This window comes from Schistocerca cancellata, chromosome 9, assembly GCF_023864275.1.
Source record: "Schistocerca cancellata isolate TAMUIC-IGC-003103 chromosome 9, iqSchCanc2.1, whole genome shotgun sequence".
NCBI lineage: Eukaryota > Metazoa > Arthropoda > Insecta > Orthoptera > Acrididae > Schistocerca > Schistocerca cancellata.
In genome coordinates this window covers 189296649-189317607 of record NC_064634.1, presented here as the reverse complement: position 1 = coordinate 189317607, position 20959 = coordinate 189296649, and the positions used below count along the sequence as shown (strand labels likewise).

General features: G+C 39.6%; 1 protein-coding gene across 1 annotated transcript in view; it reads right to left on the bottom strand.

The window, feature by feature from the left end:
* LOC126100518 (26S proteasome non-ATPase regulatory subunit 13) overlaps positions 1 to 20959 on the bottom strand; it is a 46629-nt gene that overhangs the window by 6478 nt on the left and 19192 nt on the right. Inside the window, exon 6 of the mRNA XM_049911128.1 lies at positions 8229 to 8426. Within this exon, the coding sequence (XP_049767085.1) occupies positions 8229 to 8426 (198 nt within the window). The remainder of the gene's footprint in view (positions 1 to 8228; positions 8427 to 20959) is intronic.

Sequence of the window (20959 nt, the reverse complement as noted above, 5' to 3'; positions counted from 1 at the left end):
CATCACCCGACTTAATTTGACTACATTCCATTATCCTCGTTTTGCTTTTGTTGATGTTCATCTTATATCCTCCTTTCAAGACATTATCCACTCCGTTCAACTGCTCCTCCAAGTCCTTTCCAGTCTCTGACAGAATTACAATGTCATTGGCAAACCTTAAAGTTTTTATTTCTTCTCCAAGGGTTGTAATACCTACCCCGAATTTTTTTTTTTTGTTTCCTTCACTGCTTGCTCAATATACAGATTGAATAACACCGGGGAGAGGCTACAACCCTGTCTCACCCCCTTCCCTTTCATGCCCCTTAACTCTTGTAACTGCCATTTGGTTTCTGTACAAACTGTAAATAGCCTTTTGCTCCCTGTACTTTACCCCTGCCACCTTCAGAATCGGAAAGAGAGTATTCCAGTCAACATTGTCAAAAGCTTTCTCTAAGTCTACAAATGCTAGAAACGTAGGTTTGCCTTTCCTTAATCTAGCTTCTAAGATAAGCCGTAGGGTATTGCCTTACGTGTTCCAATATTTCTATGGAATCCAAACTGATCTTCCCCAAGGTCGGCTTCTACTAGTTTTTCCATTCGTCTGTAAAGGATTTGCCTTAGTATTTTGCAGGCGTGACTTGTTAAACTGATAGTTCAGTACTTTTCACACCTGTCAACACCTGCTTTCTTTGGGATTGGAATTATTATATTCTTCTTGAAATCTGAGGGTATTTTGCCTGTCTCATACATCTCGCTCACCAGATGGTAGAGTTTTGTCAGGACTGGCTCTCCCAAGGCCGTCAGTAGTTCTAATGGAATGTTATCTACTCCTGTGGCCTTGTTTCAACGCAGGTCTTTCAGTGCTCTGTCAAACTCTCCCATTTCGTCTTCATGTACATTCTCTTCCATTTCCAGAATACTGTCCTCAAGAACATTGCCCTTGCATAGACCCTCTATATACTCCTTCCACCTTTCTGCTTTCCTTTCTTTGCTTAGAACTGGGTTTCCATCTGAGCTCTTGATATTCGTACAAGCGGTTCTCTTTTCTCCAAAGGTCTCTTTAATTTTCCTGTAGACAGTAACTATCTTACCCCTAGTGAGATAAGCCTCTACATTCTTACATTTGTCCTCTAGCCATCCCTGCTTAGCTATTTTGCACTTCCTGTCGATCTCATTTTTGGGACGTTTGTATTCCTTTTTGCCTGCTTCACTTACTGCATTTTTATATTTTCTCCTTTCATCAATTATATTCAATATTTCTTCTGTTACCCAAGGATTTCTACTACGCCTCGTCTTTTTATCTACTTGATCCTCTGCTGCCTTCACTACTTCATCCCTCAAAGCTACCCATTCTTCTTCTACTGTATTTCTTTCCTCCATTCCTGTCAATTGTTCCCTTATGCTCTCCCTGAAACTCTGTACAACCTTTGGTTTAATCAGTTTATCCAGGTCCCATCTCCTTAAATTCCCACCTTTTTGCAGTTTCTTCAGTTTTAATCTACAGTTCATAACCAATAGATTGTGGTCAGAGTCCACATCTGCCCCTGGAAATGTCTTACAAATTAAAACCTGGTTCCTAAATCTCTGTCTTACCATTATATAATCTATCTGAAACCTGTCGGTATCTCCAGGCTTCTTCCATGTATACAAACTTCTTTTATGATTCTTGAACAAAGTGTTAGCTATGATTAAGTTGTGCTCTGTGCAAAATTCAACCAGGCGGCTTCCTCTTTCATTTCCTATCCCCAATCCATATTCACCTACTACGTTTCCTTCTTTCCCTTTTCCTACTACCCAATTCCAGTCACCCATGACTATTAAATTTTCGTCTCCCCTCACTATCTGAATAATTTCTTTTATTTCATCATACATTTCTTCAATTTCTTCGTCATCAGCAGAGCTAGTTGGCATATAAACTTGTACTACTGTAGTAGACATGGGCTTCGTGTCTATCTTGGCCACAATAATGCCTTCACTATGCTGTTTGTAGCTAAGCCATGTCTCCGCAATAACCTTTCTTTCACGAGTGCTAGTTCTGCAAGGTTCGTAGGAGAGCTGCTATAAAGTTTGGAAGGTAGGAGACAAGGTACTGGCAGAAGTAAAGCTGTGAGTACGGGGCGTGAGTCGTGCTTGGGTAGCTCAGTTGGTAGAGCACTTGCCCGCGAAAGGCAAAGGTCCCGAGTTCGAGTCTCAGTCCGGCACACAGTTTTAATCTGCCAGGAAGTTTCATATCAGCGCACACTCCACTGTAGAGTGAAAATTTCATTCTAGTGTTTATATGCTCTTAAAACATATGATTTTACACCATCCAGTTGTCAATGGTGTTAACTTCTCATTTGCATCAATATTATCACACAACAATATTTAATTTCTTTGTACTTTTTGCTTCCAATATATTTTCTCTTTGACAAGATTACATTTCTGAGTAAACCAACTGTAAAAGACATTGATGCCACTGAAACAGAGAATGTTTTTAGATTAGGATATATCAGGCCTAGCAAATTGTTGTTCTTCCAATATTCCACAGCCTTATTTCTCCACTCACATTTAAAACACTCTTCAATCCAAATCTGCAGTGTGATTTCTTGCTACTTCTCTCTGAAGACGTTCCCATATGAAGTAATATTTCCCCACCTCATTCGATGGAAACATTTTAGGAGGATAGAAATCTCAAAATGAACACGCACAATATTTTTTTCATATTCAGTACAGAAGAGTATTTAGATTCAGTATTTGGAAGGAGGTTTTCAATATTTGGCAAAAAGAAGTTAATGCAAAATCTTCAGAGTTTAATACAGGGTGTTTCAAAAAGGACTACACAACTTTAAAATTCATGTACATTTATTGAAAGAAGATATAGAGCTGGGTTTAGCATTACTTTTTAGGGAAATACAAGTTCCGCCCCCCCCCCCCCCCAACTAGAGATGATGTACGTGGCTTCTGTTGGTTATCCTGCACCCATCCCATCAGAAGTCAATTTCTTCCCAAACTCGCAGTAGCATTACGGGTATAACTTGCTCAGTGGTGGTGTAAATTCTTGATCCAAGTCTTGGTAGAGAAGCCGTCACAGGAGGTCCATACAATAATCTTAACAAATCGCGCCCCCCCCCCCCCCAAAAAAAAAAAAAATAATTTTGAGTGATGTCAGGTATGGGGAATGCGTGGGCCATGCATGTGCTTGGACGACCTGACTATTTGCAATGTCTTATTGGTTATTTATACCACTCAAATTGTACGCCTACTAGAAAGATCTTTAGTGTACTTTATATGGAAATTACGCTGAACTGTTGTCGCCGACTTCGATTGTTCAAACCAAAACACACAACTAGCATGCTCGGGTCCAGTGAAGGCAGCCATCTTTAATGCAACTGCTGCTAACGCTCCTTATGGTGTGACTGTCACTAGCTAACTACGCTACACAAAACTTGATGTATTTCCCTACAAATTGACACTACAGTTACCTCTGTTGTTACTCTGAACTAATTTATACGAATTATCAAAGATGTACAGTCCTTTTTGAAACACCCTGTATTATGTTTGTCCGATTTTGTCAATAATAGTCAACTTCTGTTGAACAGAATGGTTTTTTATTTTTTTTTTTTTGTAAAAAAAAAAATTATCGACATTTCAATAAATGGGATCTGATTAAGATTTCCTTTTTACCATAAAAATGTTTTGTTACTGCAAAATGATTTTTAATTTCTCTGACACATTAGTCATTTTTAATATATTATGGACAGTTGAATGACATGTTTAATGTGTCAACAGCCTGCATGATAGTGGAAACTTCAATGTAATCTAAACATGTAAAAATTTATATTTACTGATGCCCCACAGATACTATAAAACACAAAACAGAAATTCTCCATTTTTTGCTTGCTTGCACGACAGTGAAGGCAGTCTGGTGCAATATGCCACAAATCCCAAACAGCAAGAATTGACAATTATAATTTAATGAAAAACATACTTTAGGTGGGAATTCATGCACCGGCTATATTAAATTAAAATCATGATGAGCTGTCACATTTGGAAAAAAAAAAAAACAACCACCAACCACTGTTTATAGTTACAGATTTAAACATCAGTTTTCAAAAGAAAATGACAAGTTTTGTTCCGCTATTAGATTTCAAGGCAATGTCTGCAGCATCATATCGTTTGACCTATGTTACACAGCACATGCAAAAGGAAATTATTACATAAATGCCTGTATTCTAAACATTTGTCATACTCACTTGGGCCACGCTTTCCTTACTCAGGAGATTTTTGCCAACAGAAAAGTTGACTTTTGGTAGGTTTTTTCCAACACATCTAAATTCTAAGAAAACACACATTTCAAACCAAAACTCAAGGACATGACTGAGCTACAAAAAAGCACTTCATATCCTAATGATTATTTGACTGTTTGTTGTGGTCTTATTGCTTCACTCACTATGGAGTATGAAATTACTGACCAAAAAACTTATGCTCTATCTGATGACAAAGAAGCAGTTTTAAATTACTGTTGATTCAATTTTTAGCAATAAGTGATCAGGAAAAAACAATTAGCCATGTTAAGGATTTTATAAAAATTGGTCTTTTTTGCAAACTGTTTCATATTTACTCCCTAAAAGTGCATTTTTATCTAAAAGGATTACAGTAATGCTGTACTCACAGTAGTTGTACTGGTACTGATGGAAATATTCATTAAACACAGCAATTTCTTGAAAGCAAGTACATTAATATGACGTTTTACTGTAGTTATTAAAAGGGCTCTTTGGGGTGGGTTTGAGAGCTTTTGCTCTTTCTTTCCTTCACCCGAAGTGTTTATTGGCATTTTACTGGTAACCATATTGCATTGTTTGACTCCAATTAAATTGTCTTTGCAGGCCTGAAGTAATGCAGTGTGTGTGATGTTGATATGTAACTTGTGTGAAGTGAGTGTCACTTATTTTCAACCTGTATCTTCTAAAATGGAACATTCCGAATTTATATGTAGATTTTTCTATTTCTGTAGGCACCCTAGAATAAAACGGTGTTGTATTAGTTGACAGCAGCAATTATGCCCTTCTAGCTACTTGCAACCTATTTTTCAGTTGAACACAAGTGTAAAAGTACTATAATGATACTAATTAGTCATTCCTTTATGTCCAAAACACTTTCTTAGGTCTTATTACTTTAACTGTAATTTTTTATTATGCCAAGACCTACTGCTTTACCTGAGAATAAGACAATCCTGAGCATAAGACCCCCTCTTCTTTTCTTTCTCTCGAGGCTTCTCAAGAAAAATTTATTTTCAACATATTCTAACTAATCAAAAGTATGAGTTCTTTTCCTGACAAAGAATCTGCCCAAATAGTTAGCATTATACTTTTTCTACATTTATGGCATTTATTGACTGTCTACATTAATTTGTGGATCGTTTTCTTTTCTACATTTTCTGTGTACCAGCTCTGTTGTCTGTGGTATCACTATTTTTAAAATCATCATTATCCTAATAGCACAGCTGTGAAATTTATATTTTCGTCATCACAAATATTTGGCTGTTTCTGTAGAATATATTGTGATTCCCAAGGTTGTGGTTACTGTGGGACGTGAGAATACCTGAAAACAAATCAAATTTTGCTTCTATACTGACATGAGAATGTCACAATATCTCTTGCTTCCAAACCTACTGTCTGCCCACGACCCATTGGCTGTGTATAGCCAGCCGCTGACACAAACCCTCTCATTCCTGTCATACATCACGGCGAGCATCGACAACATTGCAGCATGAAACACATAAGTACGCCACTGGCCCCTATCTACACTTTTACTGTCTCCCTCAGAAATAAATACCATTGTTGAGTATTTGACCAATTTTTAAATAAATTCAATTCCAAATACAAATATATTCACGCAAACTGCAGTTTAAACATGGTAAATGTTCCTAAGAAGCCAAAGTATGCAGTACAGATTCCCATGGTTGACAACGTGATGCAAGTTGCTGCCCACTCACTACTCCCCTCCCCACACTCATCTAGTTCTCAGCCTAGCTGGTATCACTGTTCCCCCTCTAACCCTTCCGTAATGCTGTGCTTAAGCAACTGTGAAACAAAGATTGCAGTATCTTTTAGTGTGCAACTAACAACAGCAAGTAATACATACATACACGATTCAGTACAATTACTAAACTTTACTCTTCCTACGATCTACTGATGTCCTTTGGTACTATCTCCGTGACACGTCTTGCTGCCATAATTTATTCCCGCGACAACAACTGCAGTCAGTTTAATATTATTTATTTCATCTGTTAACCATATCATTCTGGATTAATTTTCCTCTTCGTTTCATCTAAAGGTCGCCATCAAGTTCTAAAGCTGATGAAAAGCAGTAACATTTTTACACGGTATTCTGATATGTGAACAGTGATTGAATTTCCCATTTGGAACCCACTTAGTAATACATTACAGTCTCTCATAGTCAAATAAAATGTTGATCTTGTTTCAGATCAAGTACTGGTTTTTGAAGGACATTTCCACTTTTGAATATTACCTTCACTCAATAATGTGTGTACATGGTACCCATACATGTATGAGATATTTTATTGTAAACCTGTTCAAATACAACAAGAATTTGTATGATGATAGAATTTAGTGCTATTTCCTCTTGTGTTTCACAAAATCGTCAAATTTTAAGCACAACAATAGATCATTGAAGTTGCTAGTTCAGTGGCTGGTGTAATACGAGTCAGATGTTATGCGACTGAGTGACATTGATACTTTGGTGTGTCAGGAAATCTTTGACCTCGTCTAACGCAAATATTGTTTTGCTCAGCCCCGCCCTTCTGAATTCTTCAAAATAGATCTGCATATGACCTCAGTTGCCAAAACTTCATCTGTAAATGTAAGATAACTCCTATATGGTCTATTAAAACATAAAAATGTTAACCTCAGCAACAATAGTTTACTCTGTGAATATAAGACCTGTATTTTTCGAATGACTAATTCGGGAAGAAAACCTCATCTTATAACTGAGTAAATACAGTACATTTTATGACACAAAGCAGCAAACATCATTTCATCCTTGTATCCTTTTAACTGATTGTAGCTTGGACTGTTTTATCTTGATAGGCTGTTTGCTTGCTAAGTTTTTAATCTGATATGTGATGTATTCTGTCGTGTGTTCCTCCACTCATGCAGGCTGTTATGGGTGGTCACTCAGGTTCCAGGAACATTCCTTATTCCAACAGCACTACTGATGTTTGTTTAGTATCTCATTTGTCATGTTTGTACTCATTTATAAATCTTTATGTACACTTGTCTGATGTCCACTACACACATTTTTATGCTTAAATCTCATTTTAGGCTATTCAGCACGCTGACACATTTATACTGCTGACACTTGTTGCCTGAAAGGCAACATTATGTGCAAGACTGTACCACTTTGTATGTAATATCTCTATCATTAGTTTCACACTTACTTAGAATTTATATTCACATCATTCAACTGTGACTTCTGAAATCTTTCCGATAGTGAGGTGTTACAGATGATGAAATTGAGACATTATACATGAGGGGTGGAGACTTCAAACAGAAGTTTTTATGAGCTAATGAAAGTTATAGTCAGTCAAAACCAGTTTCACTAGTAAATAATTTATGTGAGCACTTGACTGCAATAAACTTTATTGTTAAAGTAATTGTGCTTATTGCCGCCTTTTGCCAACAAAATGCAAAGTCTTTGCTGTTGCTATTTTACTAGAGATTTCTTAGGCAGAATATTTGTTTGTCGTCAGCTACTATATTGGTGCTTCCCCTTTTCCTTAGGCTGACATGCTACCTGTGAAATGCAATTGTCAGAGGATTAATAACAATAACATAAATTTTCAACAGCATGCACCTATGTTCTTCTCAATTAAATCTTCTACATTTCTACTGGGTATCTTTGTTCCCACTGGGATGGATTACATTCAATACAATGTAACAATTTAATGCCTTGTAAATTAAATAAAGGAATCAGAATATACTTTTTTTGAGTTTGTCATAGCTAAGAATGATGGACTTATTTTTCTTGGTGTCTTGTCTCTCTACTTTTTGAGTGCTATACTGAAACTGTTTATGCTAAAATAAGTGACTGGTACAAATTGCAGGCACTAGCGGCTGCAAGTGAGAAGGTGAGTGCTGTAGGGAGGACTGGCCTCACCTCACTCATAACTGACTGGGCTTACTGGATATGCTTCCTCTCCTATCTCTCTCTACAATTACAGAGCTGTGCAAATATTATATTGACAGAACCTGTTGCTTATCAAGTACACGGGGCTGGACCCATGTCATGTGGACGGTGGCTGCAACCTGGTCTATAGCACCTCGGACCAATCCTTGAGCAAGGGCCTTCATTACTAGAAGTTCCACTTCTCCAATAGGAAGGCGAGTTTCTCGTGCTATTTCTTCGAAAGTGAGTTGTCTGTCCGTGGCAGCCCGCTTGAAAGTCATCTGTAAGAACAACAAGTATAATAAAGCACCAATGAATATTTAAAAATCTATTTTTTCAAATACTCACTAAATAGGGTTGAGACATTGAGGAAAAACTGACACCTGAGATTAGAGAAAAAATTAAGAACTGTAACACAAGAAAATGGAAAGAGCCTGTAAAGTTAATAGCACAGCAGTAGAAAAGATAACACATATGCATTGAGAGCAGGGAAAAAAGACTACGAGGCTGCGACATCACAGCCAGTGTTGAAAACTTTTTCCCTATATCAAGAGAAAGAATTATTAAATGACAGCATGTAGTATGCTTAAGTGAAATAACATTTAATTGAAGGTGTTTTGCATTAAAAAACATAAAAAAATTATTTTATGCATGCAGACAACATTATTTAATCATCCTGTCAAAGGAAAATACACTAAAATCATAGCAGTGAAAAAGTGGAACATTTAAATATGAAGACTTTTCATTTGGTTTGTGATCTTTTTATGCAGCATCTTATATGTGAATATCAATTAACTGTTACACTCATTAGAATCTGCAACCATATTTATTTCATAAAGCCTAATAGGCTTGTCTCACTAGGGGTAAGATAGATACTGCCTACAGGAAAATTAAAGAGACCTTTGGAGATAAGAGAACCACTTGTATGAACATCAAGAGCTCAGATGGAAACCCAGTTCTAAGCAAAGAAGGGAAGGCAGAAAGGTGGAAGGAGTATATAGAGGGTTTATACAAGGGCGATGTACTTGAGGACAATATTATGGAAATGGAAGAGGATGTAGATGAAGACGAAATGGGAGATAAGATACTGCGTGAAGAGTTTGACAGAGCACTGAAAGACCTGAGTCGAAACAAGGCCCCGGGGGTAGACAACATTCCATTTGAACTACTGATGGCCTCGGGAGAGCCAGTCATGACAAAACTCTACCATCTGGTGAGCACGATGTATGAGACAGGCGAAATACCCTCAGACTTCAAGAAGAATATAATAATTCCAATCCCAAAGAAAGCAGGCGTTGACAGATGTGAAAATTACCGAACTATCAGTTTAATAAGTCACAGCTGCAAAATACTAACGCGAATTCATTACAGAAGAATGGAAAAACTGGTAGAAGCCGACCTCGGGGAAGATCAGTTTGGATTCCGTAGAAATGTTGGAACACGTGAGGCAATACTGACCTCACGACTTATCTTAGAAGAAAGATTAAGAAAAGGCAAACCTACGTTTCTAGCATTTGTAGACTTAGAGAAAGCTTTTGACAATGTTAACTGGAATACTCTCTTTCAAATTCTGAAGGTGGCAGGGGTAAAATACAGGGAGCGAAAGGCTATTTACAGTTTGTACAGAAACCAGATGGCAGTTATAAGAGTCGAGGGGCATGAAAGGGAAGCAGTGGTTGGGAAAGGTGTAAGACAGGGTTGTAGCCTCTCCCCGATGTTATTCAATCTGTATATTGAGCAAGCAGTAAAGGAAACAAAAGAAAAATTTGGAGTAGGTATTAAAATTCATGGAGAAGAAGTAAAAACTTTGAGGTTCGCCGATGACATTGTAATTCTGTCAGAGACAGCAAAGGACTTGGAAGAGCAGTTGAACGGAATGGACAGTGTCTTGAAAGGAGGATATAAGATGAACATCAACAAAAGCAAAACGAGGATAATGGAATGTAGTCAAATTAAGTCGGGTGATGCTGAGGGAATTAGATTAGGAAATGAGACACTTAAAGTAGTAAAGGAGTTTTGCTATTTAGGGAGTAAAATAACTGATGATGGTCGAAGTAGAGAGGATATAAAATGTAGACTGGCAATGGCAAGGAAAGCGTTTCTGAAGAAGAGAAATTTGTTAACATCGGGTATAGATTTAGGTGTCAGGAAGTCGTTTCTGAAAGTATTTGTATGGAGTGTAGCCATGTATGGAAGTGAAACATGGACGATAACTAGTTTGGACAAGAAGAGAATAGAAGCTTTCGAAATGTGGTGCTACAGAAGAATGCTGAAGATAAGGTGGGTAGATCACGTAACTAATGAGGAGGTATTGAATAGGATTGGGGAGAAGAGAAGTTTGTGGCACAACTTGACTAGAAGAAGGGATCGGTTGGTAGGACATGTTTTGAGGCATCAAGGGATCACAAATTTAGCATTGGAGGGCAGTGTGGAGGGTAAAAATCGTAGAGGGAGACCAAGAGATGAATACACTAAGCAGATTCAGAAGGATGTAGGTTGCAGTAGATACTGGGAGATGAAGAAGCTTGCACAGGATAGAGTAGCATGGAGAGCTGCATCAAACCAGTCTCAGGACTGAAGACCACAACAACAACAACAAAGCCTAATAATCTTTCTAGGTAACATTTTCTGAATAAAAAACGTTATCTCTCTTCACAGTAAAAGAACTGCCAAACGAATCATTCTCCAAGCAAACTGTGGGCCATAGCTAATTTCAGAATTCCAGCCAAGGAACTGATAACAGTGACAATCAGTCTTGCCTGTCATGCACATTAATTATGCTGAATCAAAAAAAGATATTTCATTGTTTGGTCCCTATTCTGTATAACGTTGAAACAAAGAAAGGATTTTCAATAAATAATTTACACAACCTCAAATTTGCCTGTCATTAGGTTTGATAAACACAAATTTTAGTTCAAATTAGGGATGGTAATGTTATAAAACCACCCTCACAAACCTCGTCTGAGATAAAGACAAAGGTCTTTGTGCCTCTGACCAGTACCTCACAGATGAAAAACCATGCTACTTGTATTTAACCTTTCCAGGAAAGTTTGTTTTATGGTGACATACAGCATAACCAGATTATTGGTAGTAGTGTTACATCTCCTGAACCCACAATAAAAGTAACAGAAGCTGTTTGGATACTAGGACACACAAGACATTGGTTGCCAATAAATTCAAAGACATTTCTTGCAATACCACTCGTGAGGTTAACACCTTGATTACTACTTGGGTACATACTAATTTTCAAAAGTTTGGAAAGGGGAATCAAAACAGCTTCTTTCAATGAGTACTGAAATTTTCGTGTTTTATGTACAAAGTTCAAACAGTATGGTGGTGTACTCCATTAAAATATCCTGTGAGGTGACACACACTACTTTGGTGCATTTTGCTGCAGACAATACAAAATCCAACTCCCATTTTGAGAAAATGAGGTTGAAAACTTTGATGCTGATAAAACAAGTTCCAAGGGCTCCCCATAGCAATTGTTTAGTAAAACTACATCATTTACTGGTTGTTCAAGCAAAGTACTCTGACATTTTTTGGCTAACATCCTTTGCTAACCTGCAAAATTCGCTACCTCATCATTACATTAATAAGGCACCTTCCACCATACTCTCAAATTGTTCCGAATGTCTTGTAAAATATGTGATTTAAGGAAGAACAAGGAAGGAGCCTCCACACGTGCACTATCTGAGATAAGAGACCGAGAATCATCTGTCAGATAATGCCGGCGTCCCCTGGAAACGTTGCAATAAAAGGCAACGGCCTATCCTTCCAACATTGGAAAAGCCCTTCTCAGAGCCAACTCTGACGATTGCAAGCTTAAACGTAGAGGGCACCACCAAAAACAAACAACAAATCATATCACAACTTTGCCGCACGCACAAACGGGACATACTGTGTATACAAGAAACACACAAGAAAGAAGGGGCAATAAGACCAGAAATAGAAGGAATGAAATTAGCCATAGAAAATCCACATCCTAAATATGGCAGCGCTGTCTTCATAAAACCTGAGATGGTCATAATATCCACTAACAGAACTACAGGGTGTTTAAAAAATGACCGGTATATTTGAAACGGCAATAAAAACTAAACGAGCAGCGATAGAAATACACCGTTTGTTGCAATATGCTTGGGACAACAGTACATTTTCAGGCGGACAAACTTTCGAAATTACAGTAGTTACAATTTTCAACAACAGATGGCGCTGCAAGTGATGTGAAACATATAGAAGACAACGCAGTCTGTGGGTGCGCCATTCTGTACGTCGTCTTTCTGCTGTAAGTGTGTGCTGTTCACAACGTGCAAGTGTGCTGTAGACAACATGGTTTATTCCTTAGAACAGAGGATTTTTCTGGTGTTGGAATTCCACCTCCTAGAACACAGTGTTGTTGCAACAAGACGTAGTTTTCAACGGAGGTTTAATGTAACCAAAGGACCGAAAAGCGATACAATAAAGGATCTGTTTGAAAAATTTCAACGGACTGGGAACGTGACGGATGAACGTGCTGGAAAGGTAGGGCGACCGTGCACGGCAACCACAGAGGGCAACGCGCAGCTAGTGCAGCAGGTGATCCAACAGCGGCCTCGGGTTTCCGTTCGCCGTGTTGCAGCTGCGGTCCAAATGACGCCAACGTCCACGTATCGTCTCATGCGCCAGAGTTTACACCTCTATCCATACAAAATTCAAACGCGGCTACCCTTCAGCGCCGCTACCATTGCTGCACGAGAGACATTCGCTAACGATATAGTGCACAGGATTGATGACGGCGATATGCATGTGGGCAGCATTTGGTTTACTGACGAAGCATATTTTTACCTGGACGGCTTCATCAATAAACAGAACTGGCGCATATGGGGAACCGAAAAGCCCCATGTTGCAGTCCCATCGTCCCTGCATCCTCAAAAAGTACTGGTCTGGGCCGCCATTTCTTCCAAAGGAATCATTGGCCCATTTTTCAGATCCGAAACGATTACTGCATCACGCTATCTGGACATTCTTCGTGAATTTGTGGCGGTACAAACTGCCTTAGACGACACTGCGAACACCTCGTGGTTTATGCAAGATGGTGCCCGACCACATCGCACGGCCGACGTCTTTAATTTCCTGAATGAATATTTCGATGATAGTGTGATTGCTTTGGGCTATCCGAAACATACAGGAGGCGGCGTGGATTGGCCTCCCTATTCGCCAGACATGAACCCCTGTGACTTCTTTCTGTGGGGACACTTGAAAGACCAGGTGTACCGCCAGAATCCAGAAACAATTGAACAGCTGAAGCAGTACATCTCATTTGCATGTGAAGCCATTCCGCCAGACACGTTGTCAAAGGTTTCGGGTAATTTCATTCAGAGACTACGCCATATTATTGCTACGCATGGTGGATATGTGGAAAATATCGTACTGTAGAGTTTCCCAGATCGCAGCGCCATCTGTTGTTGACAATTGTAACTACTGTAATTTTGAAAGTTTCTCTGCCTGAAAATGTACTGTTGTCCCAAGCATATTGCAACAAACGGTGTATTTCTATCGCTGCTCGTTTAGTTTTTATTGCCGTTTCAAATATACCGGTCATTTTTGAAACACCCTGTACATACAATAACATAGAATTACTAACTGTCGAGTGTAGCACCTTCACCATAACGTCAGTATACAAGCCGCCCGGAGAGAAGTTCAACTTGACTTTGCCGCCAAACTTCAACAACCAGAAAACACAGTTCATCTTAGGAGCCTTCAACTGCCACAGCACATCATGGGGCTACAAACATAAAGACGACAACGGACATAAATTAGAGCAGTGGGCAGAAATAAATAACTTATCCCTGATCCATGATCCCAAGCTACCATGCTCGTTCAGCAGCAAAATCTGGAAGCGCGAATACAACCCTGATATTTATTTTATAAGCGCAAACGTGGAAGACCAATGCTTAAAAACTGCATATGCACCTCTTCCTAAAACACAACACCGACCTATCGGAATCCAAATATACACTGCTTTGAGAACAACGAAAATACTATTCCGCAGACGCTTCAACTTTAAAAAAGCTAAATGGACAGAATATGCTACGAACTGGATGCAGAAATAAAAAAATCTACACCCAATTCCAGAAAATTATCAAACTTTCGTAGAGACCCTCCAAAAGATTTCTCGAAGACACATACCCCGAGGCTGCAGAGAGAATTTCATCCCAGGTTTCTCTGACGAATCAAAGAACATCCTGAGGGAGTACGAAATGCTTTACTAACAGGACCCCTTTAGTGAAGAAGTAGTCCAATGTGGAGAAACACTAATGGAAATGATTAGTGAATCAAGACAAAGGAAATGGGTCGAAACTCTGGAAAGAATGGATATGACCCACAGTAGCAAAGTCGCTTGGAACTTAATAAAAAACTTTATTGTGACTTTGGGACAGGTAAACAATGCTCTTCAGTAACACCCAATCAAATTGCCCATCAGCTCCTACTAAATGGAAAACCCAACAAGAAATGTCAGAAAATAAAAATCAGCAGAATTCAGAGTCAAGAGTCAAGCATGTTTGAAATACCATTTACCATGAAAGATCTTAATCATGGAATAAACTCAATGAAAAATGGGAAAGCAGCGGGAGTCGACAATATATGCATGGAACAGATCAAACAGCTTGGACCTAGTGCCAAGCAATGGATCCTGCAGCTCTTTAATCATTGCTTAAAAACGTGTAAGATCCCAAAGATGTGGAGGAAATCGAAGGTAGTGGCGCTACTAAAACCTGGGAAAGACGCAGGTCAATCGAAGAACTACCGCCCAATAGCACTCCTGTGCCATCTGTACAAACTGTATGAACGAATAATCCTAAACCGCATAGCAAGTATCGCAGACCAAAATCTCATTCCCCAACAGGCTGGATTCAGACCCGGGAAATCATGCACCAGTCAAATCATAGCACTCACAGAACACATAGAGGAAGGGTTTGAAAACAAACAAATAACAGGTGTAGCATTGGTGGACTTAAGTTCTGCATACGACACCGTCAACCACAGAAAGCTCTTGGAAAAACTGTACTGTACATTTAAGGATCATAGTTCACAAAAATCATTGAATCTCTGCTGCAAAACAGACAGTTCTATGTAATGCTGGATGGAAGAAAAAGCCGATGGCGTCGACAAAAGAACGGTCTCGCCCAGGCCAGTGTGCTGGCCCCCCCTACTATTTAACCTGTACACCAATGATCAACCAACACCGGACTGTACTACCCATTTCTTGTATGCTGAGATCCAGCCATTACAGCGCAAGGAAATAACTTCTAGGAAGTAGAAGGGAAATTAGAAAGCTCACTACACGTAATGTATGAATACTATAAAGAGAACTCCCTCAAACCAAATCCATCTAAGACACAGGTTAGCACTTTCCACCTCCGCACAAAACAGGCAAACAGGAAGCTGAACATCACCTGGAATGGCAACAAACTGGACCATACGGACAAACCAACATACCCTGGTGCCGTGCTGGATAGATCACTGACATACATATATCACTGTGAAAAAACCTGCCAAAAAGTTGCTGCCAGGAACAATATTTTAAGAAAACTGACGAATAGTAAATGGGGAGCTAGTCAGACTGTATTACGAACAACTGCTCAAGCACTTTGCTTCTCCACGGCAGAATATGCATGCCCTGTATTGTCCCGATACACACATGCCAAAAAAGTCACTACAGTCCTTAATGAAACATGCAGGCTAACAACAGGATGCATGAAACCCACTCCACTTGGGAAAAATACACAAAGCAGCTGGATTCTCATCTCCTGAATCCCAAAGAATTGCACACGAACATAAAGAAAAATTTAAACAGATTTTCGACGAGCGCCACTTGCTGCATGGTTCTTCATGTGGACGTAGCAGACTTAAATCCCGCAAGAGATTTCTCACTAGTGAATTGAACGAGCCTCTGAAGGACTACCCTGCCTCACAAGAAATACCCAGTGGCAGTACATCAAGCTGGAAGATTTGGAGAACACTGAACCGCATAAGAACAGGCGTAGCACCAGTTAAAGCAAACCTAGTCAAATGGGGCTTCAAGAACGAGGGAGACAACAAATGCGACTGTGGTGAAGTTCAGGATATGGAACACCTTCTACAGTTTTCCATTTGCCCCACAAGGTGTACCATTGATGAACTATGGCTTGAGAAGAGAGAAACATTGGACTTGGCCCAACATTGGGAAACTCCCAATTGCACCCCCCCCCCCCCCCCCAGATTTCATGGTAAGATAGTGGGAGGGGTGGGGGGTAAAAACAGTGAACAGTCCAAGTTTAACAAGTGCAACATTAAGTGGAAGCATACGAGCAATAGCATCATGATTTAGTGGTCATGGTGTTGGATTGCAGAGCAGACCAGTCATGTTCAAACTCCCTCGTACCATTTATTTACTCCCCCCCCCCCCCCCCACACTTGGCAGTTGTCTTACTACACACTTGTTATAGAATATAAGTCATGTGGTAAGAATAAGTTACCATTGCAAGTAAATGTGATTAATAGTGAGGTCAGATAAGAACCACACAGACATCTCACAGAAATGAAAAAACAAACAAAAGGGTGTGAACTATGTTACAACAACGGAATTCAAAGAGTCAAGGTTTCCAAAACGGAACACAAAAATGTGAAAAACACATTTTGACTGAGAAGAAAGAAACTGTGTGATTGTGAAACTGTGGTATTCATTTGTTGCAGCTTGTGTGACAAACTACTAAGTTTCCATCATTTCCTTGGAAGTGACCATGTTCGCAGTCATACGAATATCTAAATCAGGCAAGGAGGCATAGCTCACTCACTTACCAGGCGTACAAATTAGTTGCATTGATAAGATAGTCCTATCATATGATACACATGCTGTAACTAGTACCATATATGTCACACCATCAGTGTTTTTCAGTGGAGGATTTGGTTGACTTGTTGCCTTGTCATCAAACATTTGTGGTTCCCATTCAAAAGCCACTTTCTTTCGGCTACTAACACAGTAGTTGGGCAGAATCAACTTTTATTATAGGTCCCTTCCTTACACCTTGTTGCAAACTGACGTTACACTATGACACAGATACAAATTTAAATACAGCAGGGGAAAAAGAGAGGGGCATGAGGTAGCATTGAACATGGCTCGCCCGCATTGCAGTTCAACACCTTGACCACTTAATCATAATGGTGTAGCTGTTTCATACTGCTCTATATTGCACTTCTTGTGCTTTGACTGTTTTCCCTGCTCCTATTCTGTTGTTGTTGTTGTTGTTTTTCCCCTCCCCCCACATTCAATTAACCTCCTTCCTGTTTTCATGCTTGATCTGTGCTCAGTTTTTGATGGGCTGTCGACTGGGACCTCTTACCACTAAATCTGAGCGGGATGCGATGGGAGGTTTTCCCTTGTAAGATCTTTTGCTATTTTTCTATTATATGATAGTATTTTTCCCAGATCACCAGCATGATGGAGATTCTCTTCATTTTTGGTTGCACTTGAAGCTTCAGAACCATGGAACCATTCTAACTGCTGATCACTACTACTCATTTCTTCATCCAACTATACTGTAAACCACAATGTGACTGCATGGATGCATTAACTTATTAGCTTCCATGGTCGCCTTTCAGGGACTGCATACAAGAAAACTAGCACATACACTTCTTCCATAAGACATCGTGTAGCAGCAAACCTAAAGCAATTATGTGCGTACTTTGTGTTGTGAACATTTGCTCATTTTCCCTCCTCCACACACCTTGCCTTACCATATATTTGAAATGCGAGTTCCGACGGCAGAGCAAGGCCGATTTTGGCTGTCTTGATTTTTTATTGGTTGTTGGGAGTGTTGATTAAGGTAATAGCACTCTTTTTCATGTCGGTATAATTTACACGGGAACAACAGACCCAATGCCCTATTTGGGGATCACATCTGATACTGACCAGAATTTCAGCAAACAGTTTTTAAATTGCATTTTACATGGCGTAGCTCAATGAAAGCTTCTTTCTTTGAAAGTAGCTTAAGATATTGCGAATTCCTCAACAAACTTTTGGGTTTCTGACAATGAAGACGATAGCAACAATGGTTCTGTAGACATTCTGGAACTTCCTCCATAATGGGTCTATACAGTTTCGGACAATATAAAGATACTGACGATGATATTAACAATGGCGAAAAACCAGCAGATGTCCCTGAACACGTTGAAATTCATTTGTGACAGGGAGCGATGAATCCCCTATGGTGGACATCGACTGTACGATCTAAGAGTACCAAGAAGTGACATTGCATCCCCATAACCTGCTAAAATGAGAATTGTCATTGAATTCGAAGTCCACAACAAAACTAACCCAATTACTCAAAGGTGTACATAAATTAAAGTGCTGCAATGACAAGGGGAATGATCTCATTAGCAAACTCCAAGGAAAGAGGACATAGACGCTCTTTGATGATAAAATTGACTCCCATGTTGTCCGGCAGAATACGACCTATACCACAAGGGCAATGCCTACCACTTTCCTCATTCAAACGACTGCACCAAGAAATGTAAATTACTCTTTTCACTGGTTATCATTCTTCAAGATGATTTAGATTGGTGTGAAGATGATGACATGGATATTCACCGCATAAGGAAGTGCAAGAGTGACACAGGTATCCTGAAATCAAGTGGTTTCTTCCTCTCAACAACAATTCTGAACACACTTATTCCAAAACAAACTTTCCAATATTTGCCCCTTGATAGACTAAATGAAAATTTTCTGAAATTTGTCATGTTCTCTGAATATTTGTGCACTGATGAACAAATGGTTTGATATTATGCGCACAAGTATCTTAAGCAGTTTATACGTAGTAAGCTTGTCAGGTTTGGCTTTGAACAATGGACAACCTGCTGTTTAGAAATAGGTTATTTGCAGGCGAGTCAATGGAACCTGGAGATGATGATGCCAGTCCATCAGGACATCTGTTGCTGCTGCTGATTTCTATTTTAGAGACACTAAAGACTGACAAACTTCACTTTGACAATTTCATCACATGATTCTCTGTGATGAAACCTTTCCAAGATATTGATGTCAGAACAATATGAACTGTTCAATTCAACAGAATGAATGAGTGCTCCATTCCAACAGGCAAGGAGATGAACAGTATGGAACATCTGACAACAGATTTGACTTACAAAATGAAATTTTGGCTGACACAACAACATGAAGCTATTATCCAACCATGAAACCAGAAGTGAACTGATGGAGCATGATGAAATACATCCTCCAACCTAAACTGATCACAGAGTATAACTAGTATAAGGGCCACAGTGACCAGAACCATTGGAAGGGAAAAAAATGTGCGCCTACATGTGCGTGTGCATATGCATGAATTTTCTATTTCAGAAGGAGGCCTTCTGGCCAGAAGCTACAATGTATAGCAGCTTTCTCGTAGTGCCCGTCTGCAACTCAGTGTCGCCTCTATAAGATGAGTAGCAATCTTTCCTTTTCATAATATTGTTGTTGTTCCATCCTGGACTTTCCGTTTCTTTGATTAAACATGTAGCACCTCATTCTGTCCCCACATACGCAAGTGTACAGTAGTGCATAAACATTCCACATGACTAGTATTTGTCATTATAGTTACTCTTTGACGTTAGTGATAGACGATTCTATGCATTGCTTAACAGGTAACTGTTCAGCCTTCCACACTTGCAAGCTATCCTGTATAGATGTGTTTTATGCACAAATGTTCAATTTTACAAAATACCACATATTTGGTGACCCCGACAATAACACAACATGATAGCGTCAGCTGTAGCATTCCGTATCGAATTGTAAAGTAACATGAATGTTCCTTACGTCCACATCAGTCGCACCGCTCTAGTTCTCACACGAAAACGGACAATACGCCAGTCACTACAGAGCCAGCTACCAGCAGCACAGTTAACAGGGTTACAATTAAACCCCAGACATTCTGGCAACATAACCCGGTGTTGCGATTTGCACAGCTCGAAAGCCAGTTCATCCTTGCACAGATATCAGCAGATGAAGTGAAGTATAGCTATGTAGTCGCAGCACTAACAGAAAACTTAGCTGCTGAGGTACAACATACACTTGATACAAAATCCAATGCTGAATGGTATGCGCCAATTAAGAACATGCTAGTGACTAGACAAGTTTTATGGACTGAGGAGCTCGGCGATTGAACCCCAGAACAATTTACGCCATTTGCGCTCGCTGGCATGCAACACCGTGAGTGATGACGTTATGCACAATATTTGGTTGTCCCGATTACCTTCTGAACTCGAAAAATTCTGACAGTGTGCGCGGGTGATTTAAATGCACTAGCGCAAACAGCAGACAGGATTGTCAAGCCGCATCCCACAACAAACATGTCAACACTGACACCATGACAAGAGAATATGCCTTCAATGACAATTAGCAGAGCTTACCATGCAAGTGGCCGCATTACAGACGATGCATACACGTCATCGATCACACCGCCAGTTGTCAAGAAGTCTTCACCGCTCACTATCGGCACAAAATGTGTGTTGTTACCACAAGAAATTTGACAATGATATGCGAAAGTGTACAACACCAGGCAAGTGGAAACATGAAGTGGAAAGCATAGCAGCAACAACTCCTCACCCTTGTAATGCATGTTGTCTTTTTGTCACAGATTGCAACACGAAAGTACAATACCTAGTGGACAAAGGGGCAGAAGTGTCGGTGTACCCAGTAACTCAAGTACTGCGCTGGAGTTGCAACAATTCTTGTCTGTTTGCGGCTAACAACTCTTAAGATTAAAATATACAGTGACGTCCAATTGTTGCTTAACCTGGGACT